The following is a 12796-nucleotide window of genomic DNA, read 5'->3' on the forward strand; positions in this document are numbered from 1 at the left end:
CTGAAACACATTTAGGTATAGGGAACTATTATATGGTTTGAAAGGAAATGAAAAGGTGAATTTTTTCTAGTGGAAAGATATAGGGTGTTCAATTTGAAATAACAAAGTTATTGGAGCAAGTGTTCCTGATAATATGAAATACACTGTATACTATAATACTATTGATCGTCTACTAGATCAACTACACAGTAACTAGCTGAAAGGCAAATGAGTGTAGCTAGTTTCAATTATATTGAATTTCTTTCACAATGTTATATTTAGGGAAAAAGTTGAATATCTCACAAACGGTGAGAGTTAGCTATAGGGATACTTTGGAAAAGTCTGCTTATTTTATCTACAAGAATTAAAAAATGGAAGAAAATACAGGGTGTTCCGTTTACAAAATATATAACTTTGTTATGTCACGCTCTTTTCAAATACTTTTTACGAATGTCATTATTTTTAAATTGTAGCCAGATCAACATAGGGCGAGTCCGGAAGACTTACTCAGGTGGGAGACTTGATCCACCTCCAATATTTCAATTCAAATTTCGCGCTACCAGTATTGTTCATAGCTTGCGACGTACTCCTAACAAGGCACAACTAGTGGCGTCTCCATTTTGGCCGCCATCAGAACAGTTCGGGAGTGAGAGGGTTGAACGTGATTTTGTTGTTAGGAAGTAATAAATTGAATAGTTATTGTTTGTTACATTGTCTGAAAAGTTTAATAGATGCGTGGTGTTATTTAGTTTTATTGCTGTCAATGATTAATATTGTTTTACAAACGATGAGCTTTTTTAATAATAGTTTTAAAAGTTTCAAGAAAACATCTGTTGAATAGACTAAAAGAGAGTGTGGGAGACTTGACCGATGGGTCGGGAGACAGAATCAGTGGTTTAAGTTTCCCGCACTGAGCTTAGATAATAGTTTGCTCCAAAAAAAGAAAATAGAATAATAGAAATAAATATAAAACAATATACAAAGGTTCAAAAAAGTGAAAAACATCAAGGAAATAAGAGGGAGAGTGACTCTGAAATAGAAAAGTATGTATTTTATACGCTGATACATCTGATGATGAAAACCTTGACATAGACAATCGTTGGTCATTGGAAATTGTTTCCTTTCAATGTTTTTACTGATAAATAAACTTATGGTCAAGTCTCTCTCGTCCCCTGTTCAACTCTCCCATGGGTAAGGGAGACATGAGCCAATTTTCGGTTCCTAAAAAAAGAATTGTTGTACTTAGAATGTTCATCTCACCATCACTCTACTATTATCTATCGTTACCTATTTGGTCATGATATCTTCACGCAAAAAAATTAGTTGCTACCATTTACAGATACAACTTAAGTGGCTTCAGAGTGAAAAGGGGTTCAACTCTTCCGGACTCCCCATACATATACTTCCCCAGACCGTTACTGAAAAGGTATACTATTTGGCCACGAAAGTCCGAGGCGTCCAACTTGACTCACTCTGTATACGCAATTCGATTTTGGTATGAATTTGATACAAGTGAGAATTTACATCTTTAATGGTTGAGATTTTTTGGGTCGGCACTGCCGTGCCTGGCGGTCCGCCACTGATTGGAAAGCATGGAAATTAAGTAACATGTGTATGTTCTGTTCACATCATAGTTCATGGATGAATTTAGCTCCTACGAAGCTAGTGGGCACTGCTAGTTATGGGTAAATATGGTGATACCGATCATCATATGCCCTCGTCAGGATAAATGGCCCAGATTCAGTATTCGTGATATAGGACGACCCCAACTTCATCATCTAGGATGGACCGCCGCGCTTTGAAATTAATCCGTTGTCAGGTTCGAGGGTGAACGCCACCGCGCGTGCGATCGCATTATTAACAGCGATATTGGAGCTGGTTCCGGAATTCCAATTTGACTGGAGGAAATCCGGCGAGGACTCCCTTAATGATCGCTTTTGATTTATCGACGCCGTCGTTTGCGCCTTCTTTATTGCTCTCAGACGATTTAATTGCGCCAGGTTATGACACGGAATTTCAGGATCTCGGCCCGAGGCCCATTAAATCGCTGCTGCCGGAATTTCGACCTCGTCGAAGGTTATGGAGTTTTTCGATGGGGATGGATTGATTCTCGAAAAACCGCTGATAGTATGCGGTTTGAAGGTGTGAAGTCTGAAGATGAAGCGCGGACTCCAAAAGATTTTAACGGTGTTTTAATGGAGGTCCATTCGCGTCTTTACTTGAATGTGTGCGCTATCAGACCGCATCGAGGTGAGAGATGGTAAAAAAGCAGGTAGCTTGCGGTTTTCACCCTCCTCTCCAGAGGAACATTAAACTTACTGTCTTATTCAAGTAGTGTTGAGCAGTGACTTACGAACAGAACCTCCAACTGCAATAAATGTCCGATAAAATGTTATGACTTTCGTGGTTGGTTTGTCAATGTGGACGTACTGTACCGCTGATGGTATTATACAGGCTGTTTTCAAAGGTGAGGCTTTTTTTGACAAACTCATCAAAATAAGTCGTTTCAACAAAAATTGTCTATATAAAATATCCAAGATGGTTGAGATACAAAACATAAACATATGGCTGGACAATGAATGGTTCAGTTCCAAGTTCATCGGATTAAAGGCATCAGGTCACTTGAGAGAATAATAGTTATTGAATCGTGCAATTTAGGGTGAAAAAAAATGTAGAAATTCGAGGCAGTTTCGTGAAAATGCTTATATAAGATTTGTTGAAAAGGTGCTATGATGTTTCCCCATTTCATCCCATTTTTAAGGCGATTGTTGGAATGTTCGAACAAGAAGATTGTGATGCCTATTGTGACAAAATTCGTGAAAAATTTAGACGAATTTTATTGGTGAAATTTTGAAGTAATATTCTTTTTTTTCTCTGTCTCTGTCTCTTCCGTCAGTTGGTATAGAAACATTGAACTCTAAAAGAAGAAGTTCTTTTAGAGCTCAATGTATAGAAATGAGCCATTTCATAAAAAAAGTGTAAGTAACTGAAAAAATAGTGAGAAAAATTCGGTAATCCTAAGTTTTCATTTTCATTGCAACGTAAATATCGGACGTGCCAATATCCTAAACGAAATGACATTATCGAATCAGGAGATAAGTTTTTTTCCCACTGCTTTGCGATAATTCAGCTAACAAACGGTTTAGGGTCATATTGGGATCTATTTCAGTAATCATTTTGATTTTTTTTTCAACTTTATCATTTTGAAAGTTTTGTATAGGTGATTTTTGGTGAAACGCTTCATTTTAACCAGTTCTACCTTCTGTTAAAAAAAAAGCATCACCTTTAAATATACCCTGTAAAGGCGCGCGTTTTTCAACTATGCAACTGAAGGTGTTTTAATGGAGGTTCATTCGCGTCTTCACTCAAAGGTTACACGATATTCAACGCATCGAAGTAAGAGAAGCCATTTTTTACCATTTCAGAAATATATCATACATCGCCTTCAGTCTTTTTACTGTTTTCATAAGAAAAAACACATCTTTATGTTATAGCTCAGCAAATATACCTGTTTTCATTTCATTTCATTTCATTTCAACATCCTAGCACAAACAGAAACGGAGATAATGACCAAAGTTGAAATCGCCCAAATTTAAATTTTGGTCTGTACCTCAAAAAGAAGATAGAGGAATGCAGTTGATTGCATTATGGGTTTCTCGAAAAAAGACGACATGAATGGCACATTCATTCTCCTCTATCTCGTTGGGTTAAAAAGTTATAGTTCGCCAATTTTGCCCAACCCCTACAGCACTTATTAAAACTAATAACAGGATTGATTGTTCTAGAACGTTTCATATTCTAACACGTTTTTATAAACCTTTCCCCCAATTTCATTTTCATCCAAAGATAAAAAGGTATTTCAATAAAAAATGTTGGTCGAGTTACACGTCATCTCGAAGATTTTTCCAATGTGATTATTGTCGTTCATGTTTTCACACTTTCATTAGAAAGAATGAAATTAGCAATAAATTAATGTCCAAGTAGGAAGCTATCAGATTTTTGAATGAAACTAATATTCTTCCAAGTAGTTCTAATAAGGTGACCAGTTTCGTAGAAGCTTACAGCTTCTTCAGACCTATAACAAATCTATGCATATGTATTGTCATAGTTGAAGTGATAACTTACAAAAAAACAAAATTAACGTTTTTTTTATTCAGGATTATTGCAGTTGAAACTAACTGAACGCAACATACATACGCCAGTTATTGGGTATAATCTCAGCTGAGAGAAAAACCCATGTTCAAAAATCAGGCGAATGTGGATGGTACTCTAGGGAAACATAAAATATATGGCTGATTTGACGTTTCTATATACGGACCAAGGGTCCTGCAATCACGTCGAAAGCCCAGGCACGTTACTTTTTCTACATTGGATACAGTAGCGTATCCGACATAGCAGTCAGAGGAGCCCCTAACATTTGGAAACAGCTCATGTGTTAATCTTTAAAAAAAATTTCAACTTTGTTTGTACGGTCAGCAAAAAAAAGATGAAGTTTTGGAAAATAAACATAAATAATGTTCTTGAGGCATATCCTTCGAAATGGAATGCTTATTCCACGTGAAGTTTCGGCATTATTCTCTAACATGATATTGAAAAATGTTGAAATACAATGGAAAGTCAAATACGTTATCAGTTTAATTAAAATATTCAGATCTTGGATAATAATAGCCATTTTCGGATCTTAGGATTTTTACTACATCTAGCGTCCGATCCATGTTTCGAAAAGATACCTAGTGAAAAAATTTTCGGGTTTCGTATACTGAATGACGAAGGAAAATGTTCTAGGAACTATATTTTCCAAGTGTTTTTACTTTATTCACACCAATATCCTCGCAGCTCATGATTTCTTAGCTCATTGACCCACATATGATATAGCCAGCCATATCATTCCTGATATTGAAATCTCCGACACCGCAATCAGAGAGACGTGCCACCACTGGCGAGCAATCCGGAAAAAGATGGGATGATATCGGAGGATCTGAGGTCCGCATCAGTAATCTGGACGTGTTCTAGGTGCGAAAGACTCGAGATATACCCACCGGTATGAATAAGAGACCTGGGGGATGGACTTCGTTCTCTTAATTTCTTGATTCACTGCTAAGACGCCCCGAGAATTTGTGAATGGAAAGTCCGTGGAATATTTCATTTCGGATCGGGTGGAATATCGTTCGCGGAAGTGAATTTTCATTAGATTTTTTGGGTTAGCTTTTATTCGACATGTTAAAAGACTAGTCGGTGCATTTCATCATTTGTACTAGGGTTGAAGGTTTCCTCTACCTCGGGCGTTTTTGTCTACAGTTTCTTGATTAGGTCAATTCTAGTTAGGAGAAACTTTCATTTCAGCATCGTCGAGGGCCTTATACTGGATCAAATCCTTCAGACTATAGTTGCTTTTTTTTCTTAGATGTTCGAAAGATTTTTATCAGTGTTGTATTGATGGTCGGATTCCACATGAGTTTCCTTGAGTCACGTGTTCCCAAAATGAAAATATGTATACCTACATTGATAATAACGTATGTACAGGTTGTTTCATGGGCGGTTGGCCATAGTCTAATGGTGAATGAGGGGCATCTAGGCCTTTCAGAAAAGTGGCTTCTTTTGCAACCAAAGGCGATTAGATTCGAAGATACAGGGTGACTTATGGATTTTTGCTTGATATTTCGATATCCATAACTTGAGGACGAGTAGTCGGATTTTGATGAAAATTTGTGGGGTCGTTTATTTGCAATAGCCCATCGAGGTGGCACAGGCAAAACAGATTAGCAGGCAGAACTCAAAATATTTTATATTCATTTTTCAAATATCAAGAATTTTTGTTTTAAGAATTGATAAAAAATACGTAGCGAAATCATATTTCAGGTTCATTTTTGAATATACAGTCCCGTTTTCAATTATTCAGTTATTAATTTCAATGCTACCTGCCGGAATTTTGAACCGAATCATATAAAAACTCCCTGACAGGTTGATTTTTTGATTTCAGGGAAACAACCCTAATGTTAAAATCCCATCCCCTATATTTTGATTTGGGAAGATGGGATGAGTGATACCTCATTTGGAAAGTATTTCGATTCTGAGTTCAACACATTTAATTTTTCTCCGTTCAATGAATTGGTTTTCGAGATATAAAAATAGGAATTTTTTAAAGCGCAGGTCATTTCGTTAAACGCTGAGTGATTCGATCAAAGTTTTACTAAGTTATTTTGTGGTTTCGATGATAATCGTTACTGTCACACGCAAGAAATTGAAATATGACTGTCAGTCATTTTTCATTTTTCATTAACAATATAGGTAAAAATGGTTTATTCATTGGCAGAAAGAATTGAAATAATTTCTTCATTTAAAAAATCAACTGCGTAAAGCAAATTTATCATCGAAATTGCGGAATAAATGATTGACAATTTCATTGATTTAAACAGCATGCTCAAAGGGAGAACCAATATTGTTCAAAATTCAAAGTTTATATTTCGAAAACGAATGGATCAAATGTGATAATTTGAGTATACTTAACTCAGAACAGAAAGGCCTTTCAAATGAAGTATCACTTACCCACTACTCCCCATTCAAAATCAAGGGGTTGGTGTTTTAACACTAACCCCTGGTTTCATAAAGCTTGAACGGGGAATCAACTCTTGATTGAACGATGAATGTCAATTTTTTTTCAAACGCTAATTCAGTCCTGATCATTTAGAATATAATTCTCGCATCAAATTATGATCTTCATACATCCATTCAATGATTCTGAATTCCTACTTCTTCGATATATTCAAAAATGAAATAGTTTCAGTGAATTCGTTTTGGAAATAGAGTGACTGTCGAATCGTTGATCGGGCAATCAAACTTTTATGAAAACCGCAGGGGTAAAAGAGATACGGTTGTGAATTTGATCTCAGAAGTTGTCCTTGAATCAAAAAACGATTTTTTCGGTGTCCGTTCATTTTGAATCTGTTATCTCAGCTGTTTCGTTTACAAAAGCCCACCTTGTATGTACCAGTCACCCTATTTAATTCAGATAAGTTTATTCATCTTAATGGGCTGTAACTTAACAGCAATGTTAATTTTTACAAGTTAGATGCTCATACAGGGTGAATCCTTGACTCGTACAAATATTTTAACAGTACACTTTTGAGGTCAAAAAGCACTTTTTCTTATACCATTTTGAGTATTAATAATGAACTGTATCACCCCTGGCAAAACAAAATTATCTTCAGAATAACTAGCTGAATCTGTGACACTATACATCTGCGAATGTTTTTAAACAGATGAGTTGTAACCAGCCAAAGTACCTAATTTTTCAAATTTCTCAAATATACTTTTTGATTTTTGAACATCAAATTACTCGAAAACGGCGCAATATACGAGAAAATATGAAGAATACTTTTATTTTACAAAACGGTCATATATTCATGAGATAGCGTCCAACTTAGTTTCAAAAGTTGGGTTCTTTGAATTTTTTGTATTTTTATGGTACTTAATGGTCATAACGAGAAAACTAGAAGACGTGGGAGATATCTTGTGTTCGAAAAAAATTCATCAAATACATAAAAAACTATATTCCAAAATTCATTTCATTCGATAAAACCGTTTGTGAGATAGAACTAAAAAATTTTTTTATGGTTTTTGAACAGCCTGTATCTTTTAAATCGAGCCGCTTTGGAAAAAATGCTAAAGGCAAAAGGTGTGTTTCATTTGAACTCAAAAATCCACTGTTAAAATATTTTTCCGAGTCAAGGACTCACCCTATATAGACAGATAAACTCAAAATCAAGGATCCACCTGGACCCTATCCAAAACGACCCGAATACGCACCGACGACGTAACCACTCGACCAAATCAAAAATATCCTCTCCGCACACGACAAATTAATAAGAGAGATTCCGGGGGTGCCTCCGGAACGGTCCCGGCCTCCCGCATCCCGGACCCCGCACCCCAAATCACCCCACGCCATCTCGCTCCCCGGACCGCGACGCCGGATCCGCCGTCCTGCTCCCGAGCGGGCATGGGGTCCGTTGCCGTGGCGACAGAGGGGCGGGCGGAGCTCGGCGGCATGACGGAACGAATCACGGCGGCCGCAAACTGATAGCAATCGATAACACCTAAACTTATAGATGGGTCTTTAAGATGAACGACGTCGGCGGGTTCATGCACCGGCTTGCTCGATTATACCCGTCGAACGAGGGGGTTTTGTAGGCCGTTTTGTCGGGTCGACTTTCGGATTATTCCTCTTGAACTCTGGATGGACCCTCAAGATTTTTCATTAATGTAGTCATGTAGAATAGAGTCGTAGAAGATGAACTTTACCAAGGCTATATCTAATCTGATCTTGTGCTGTCGTCACAGATAGGTAACCCTCACCCAAACTAATGGTGAGTTTATGCAGAGTTACTGAGAACAAATACCTAAAGCTGCATCCACATAATGCCGCTGTGTGCCGAGCGGGCTTTGCCAATCGGCAAAATCTCGTCGGCAAAGCCATCGACCACATTAACATGGGTCTACACAGTCTTAATTGCAACTGAAGCCGCTCGAGGCTACTGAGGCCAGCGGTTGGCACATCCTCACTGTTCAGCGATTTTTCAGCGGCACACAGCGGCATGATTCACATACACAGAGGCTTTGCCGTGCGGCCTTGCCACTCGGCACATAGCGGCATAATGTGAATGCAGCTTAAGAAAGCGACCAATCGCATAGGCAAATGGCGAAGACGTGCACGCCATCTGCCAATTAGATGGGTCCTTTTCTTAGGTATTAGTTCTTAGTAACTCTGCCTTCACCATTGCATTGTATGGGTCAGTTCATACAGCGTTACTTAGAACTAATACCTAAGAAAGGTATCAATCTAACAGGCAGATAGCGATCACTTGAAGATTGTTCCATAGAAGAGTTCATACAAACAGAACTAAAAAGACTATCGGACAGCGTACCTACATATACTTACATCATGCCACGAATTTTCAACTTACTGACAGGTGAACTGAGATCTAGGTTTTGTTCATTGAACTCGTACAGGTTATTTAGTAGGTATGTTAAAAACTATCTGAAGCAGACTAATAGAAACAAAATAGCAGATTTAATCAACCAGAGATGATAATGTCGAACATCTGAAGCGTCATGACTCGCTCATAAAACTGCGACCACACTGCAACCACAAAATTCGTGTTCAGATTCTGAGGGACTTATCCTCCGTGCAACCATTGGTTTTTGGAGGAAAACCATATTTATTCAAGACCAGTTTTTTTTTCACATGCCTTCCAACGATGTATAAATTAATGACTTCGTGCAATTCGAACCGCTTTTATAACCATTGTGAAAGCAGAATAACATCGTCGCCACTTATAATAGATTCAGTTATCTGCAATGAAGCGTTCCCTAAGAGAAGGAATTTTCCAAGAAGATTCGCTCAGCCCTCTGTGGTTCTGCATAGCCCTGAATCCCTTGTCCCATAGATTGAATGTGGAATTCTCCTGAATTTGGGTTATCACAGCATATGCAAGTTTAAACTGAATTATTATGAATTTCATTGATTAATTTTTCAAATGCACCGCGGAAACGATTCAAAATCATTCTTCGAATATGAGGTTTTAAAATTTAAATCGCTTCGTTTCTAGTTTACTATTTGGCAACAGCGCCTACTAGGAAATAAAAAGAACAATGGCTTGTTTATAAAATAACAGCTGTTGATTTACAGCCAACATAAAGCGCGTACTCAGTGGCGAGCCTCAACAGCAACCGGCCATAATAATCCCATACAATTTTACTGTTACTGTTACAACCAAATGCAACAGATGCTGAAAATGGTATAAGAATTCTCCGACGATGTAAAAATGAAGTTCGGATAGGAAAAATGTCGTCTTGTCAATACAACCAGAAGCAAAATAGTAGACGGTACATTCAAACTGAAAGAAAGTGCGGAAATCAAAGCAGTGAAGAAAGTATCTAGGGATCAAACAGGCTAGACGGATCAATCAGACCCAGATGAAGACAGAATTGACGGAGGAGTTCACTCGAAGATTTAAAATGGATAATTATAACAAGTTTAAACAGCAAGAACCTGACCAAAGCACTTAACTACGCTTGCCCAGCACTGAGCTACTCCTCCGGTATCACCTCTTGGACCACCAACGATTTAGCAGCTCTACGGAGAAAAATAAAAACAATGTAAATAAAACATCATAAACACCACCCTAAAAGCTTAATAGAACGAACAGAGCTGCCACGACACCTTGGAGGCAGAGAAATTATTGATTTGTCCAACCGGATGTCTCAGAACATAATAGGACTTCGAGAATATTTCTTGAACAAGGCTGCTTTATCAGAACTTCATCTGGTAGTCTGGGATGCTGATAGTTCTTCTCCGTTGAAGCTGCAGCAGGACCACTTGGAAACCGTTCGAACACTCTGCAGAAAGCAAAATGCAGAAGCTGATTGGCAAACCTTTGCGTGGAAGGCACCAGAACGAGGTCAACCATGATTACGTCGACATTTTTGCGTCGAACTACTGGTTGACATCAAGAAGGTTGTTTCCCGAGACAAAGGCCTTCCAGGATCAGCTGATTCCAACAAGGAACTACATGAAACATATCGCAAGGATGCCTAAGTACCAGACGATGGCTGTCGGTACTGCTGTGCGACACATGAAACCATCCAGCACCATCACAAGCTCTGATGGGTTTCTAGTATACGTCGTATTTTATTCAATGGTATATTGAATGCTTCGAAAACTTCGATGACAGTGTTCCAAGGGTGCCAAAGGTCATTATGAAAACTTATGGCTATATTTTTTAATCTAGGCCGAATCGGAAGAAATGGTATAGAGAAAAAGTGTTGCTTTTCCCAATAATTTACTGTTAAAATATATGTATGTATATGTTATGGAATTAAACTTAGCGAAAACATTGTGCATGATTTTGATAAATAGTTTCGATAAGGGCAATTTTCCTGGCAAGAGATAACCCTTACCTTCACACTGCTTCTTTCTGGAAAATGCAATATATGTTGAAAACTATTCATTCAGAAAAATACCACTTCAATTAAATTGCTTTGACGTAAAAACTTCGGTGTGGACGAGAAGTTGTCTGCTAGAATTTGAGACGAATATAAAAGAAGTTGCACTATTGAAAGGATGATAAAAATGAATCGGACAAAGCCAAATTATTGAATGTTAACACATGATGTAGAATATCAAGTGGACTAATACTCCTCTTTCACCAAGATTTATCATCTAATCCAAAATTTAAAATCTCGAACTTTACTAATCTTTTTTCTCTCATTTCAGGCGAGAAACCCCACAAGTGCACGGTATGCGGAAAAGCCTTCAGCCAGTCCTCCAACCTCATCACCCACTCCAGGAAGCACACAGGTTTCAAACCCTTCGCTTGCGACCTCTGCGGGCGCGCGTTCCAAAGGAAGGTGGACCTCAGGAGACACAAGGAGACCCAGCACACGGAACTGCGACCGATCTCCTCATAGTGCCAGGCAGCCGGAAGCACAGCGACGCTTCCGGCCAGCTCAACCACGTCAGCGAAGAGCGCCCACAGCGAGGAGGAGGGCTCGGAGGTGATGCCTCTGATGTTCAAGCCTCAGGTAGGCATGAACCTCGCCCAGAACCTGATCAGGCTGAACGCGTACGCGCAGGAGAACGCAGAAGCGTCGACATCCATGCGACCAGCGTTTTCCAACGTGTGTTGGACGAACTGAACCAAAGACTTTTCAAGAAGTGAACTAGGTGAGTCAAAGGGGAGCTTTCATGGGAAAAGAATTGCACCAGAATCATGTCACAAAGGTATATAATCATTCGGAAAAGACAAATGTTTCTTGGAGAAGGCAGTTAAGGATCATTTCCGTTTATTTTCAATGACCTAGATAACTCCAGCGAATAAGCGTACCTATATGTACCCGAAAAGTACGCAACTAAAAATAGAGCTTCATGAGAACAAAATAAAGAATCGTGGGCGACTAATAAACGGCTTCACAAAAAAAACGGAAAAATACAGTATCTATCAGTACAAACGTCATTTTTGATCAGCTCATTAACAATGAAAAACTTGTGCAATCCTGCAGTTGGAAATTCCGTGAATTTCCTTCACATCATCTAGTCTCGTGGGATTTCCACAAATTCTGAAATACAAATTTCCTTATCCCAGTTTCAAATTGCATGAACAAGTTAACTTAACACTAACTTAGTTCTGAAAGAAATTCTGCTAGAGCTGGCTTGAATATTATTGACATCTCGTATCTATTATGTAACGGACAGTTTCATAACATAATCAAACCTAAAGTCCCTTTGATTTCAAAGCTTCCCTTAGTCCTGCCAATCCTGCTTCAAAATTGAAGGGACTTAATTTGATAATGAAACTCTTTTCTTACAAGAATGGAATACTTGGATAGAGTTGAAGGTTGATATAAATTTCCACAGGTTATCCTATGATGAAATCGTGATATCTAAACTATTTCAAAGAAGATTCGAGTTCCAAGAAAAAGTGTAAATATGTAGTGTCTTGATACATTGCCACTTTTTCAACCTGTACAGTTTGTGTCTAGGTTTGAAGAGGAGTTTAAATTTTCCAAATGTAACACCCTAGTCAACTGAAATTTCATTCGAAAAGTATCGTTTCATAAAATGTTGCTTTCCCTTATAAATATTTATCATTAGGATGCGAAAACACGATTCTGGTGTTAATTTCTCATGAATAGTCTGGTCAGATTATCATCAGTTTCCCTGATTTGGCTCACCTATACGCCGAAACTGTGATTTAGACATCATATGAGATATGGTGCTATGTAAGTTATAATGAATGAGTTGGGATGGAAGTTCTTCGCG

General features: G+C 38.2%; 1 protein-coding gene across 1 annotated transcript in view; it reads left to right on the forward strand.

The window, feature by feature from the left end:
• Window positions 1-12284, forward strand: part of LOC123312218 (zinc finger protein Gfi-1b-like) — a 45993-nt gene extending 33709 nt beyond the window's left edge. The window contains exon 3 of the mRNA XM_044896530.1: window positions 11252-12284. Within this exon, the coding sequence (XP_044752465.1) occupies window positions 11252-11445 (194 nt within the window). The 3' untranslated portion in view covers window positions 11446-12284. The remainder of the gene's footprint in view (window positions 1-11251) is intronic.
• The last annotated feature ends 512 nt before the right edge of the window (window positions 12285-12796 follow it).

This window comes from Coccinella septempunctata, chromosome 4, assembly GCF_907165205.1.
Source record: "Coccinella septempunctata chromosome 4, icCocSept1.1, whole genome shotgun sequence".
Lineage (NCBI taxonomy): Eukaryota > Metazoa > Arthropoda > Insecta > Coleoptera > Coccinellidae > Coccinella > Coccinella septempunctata.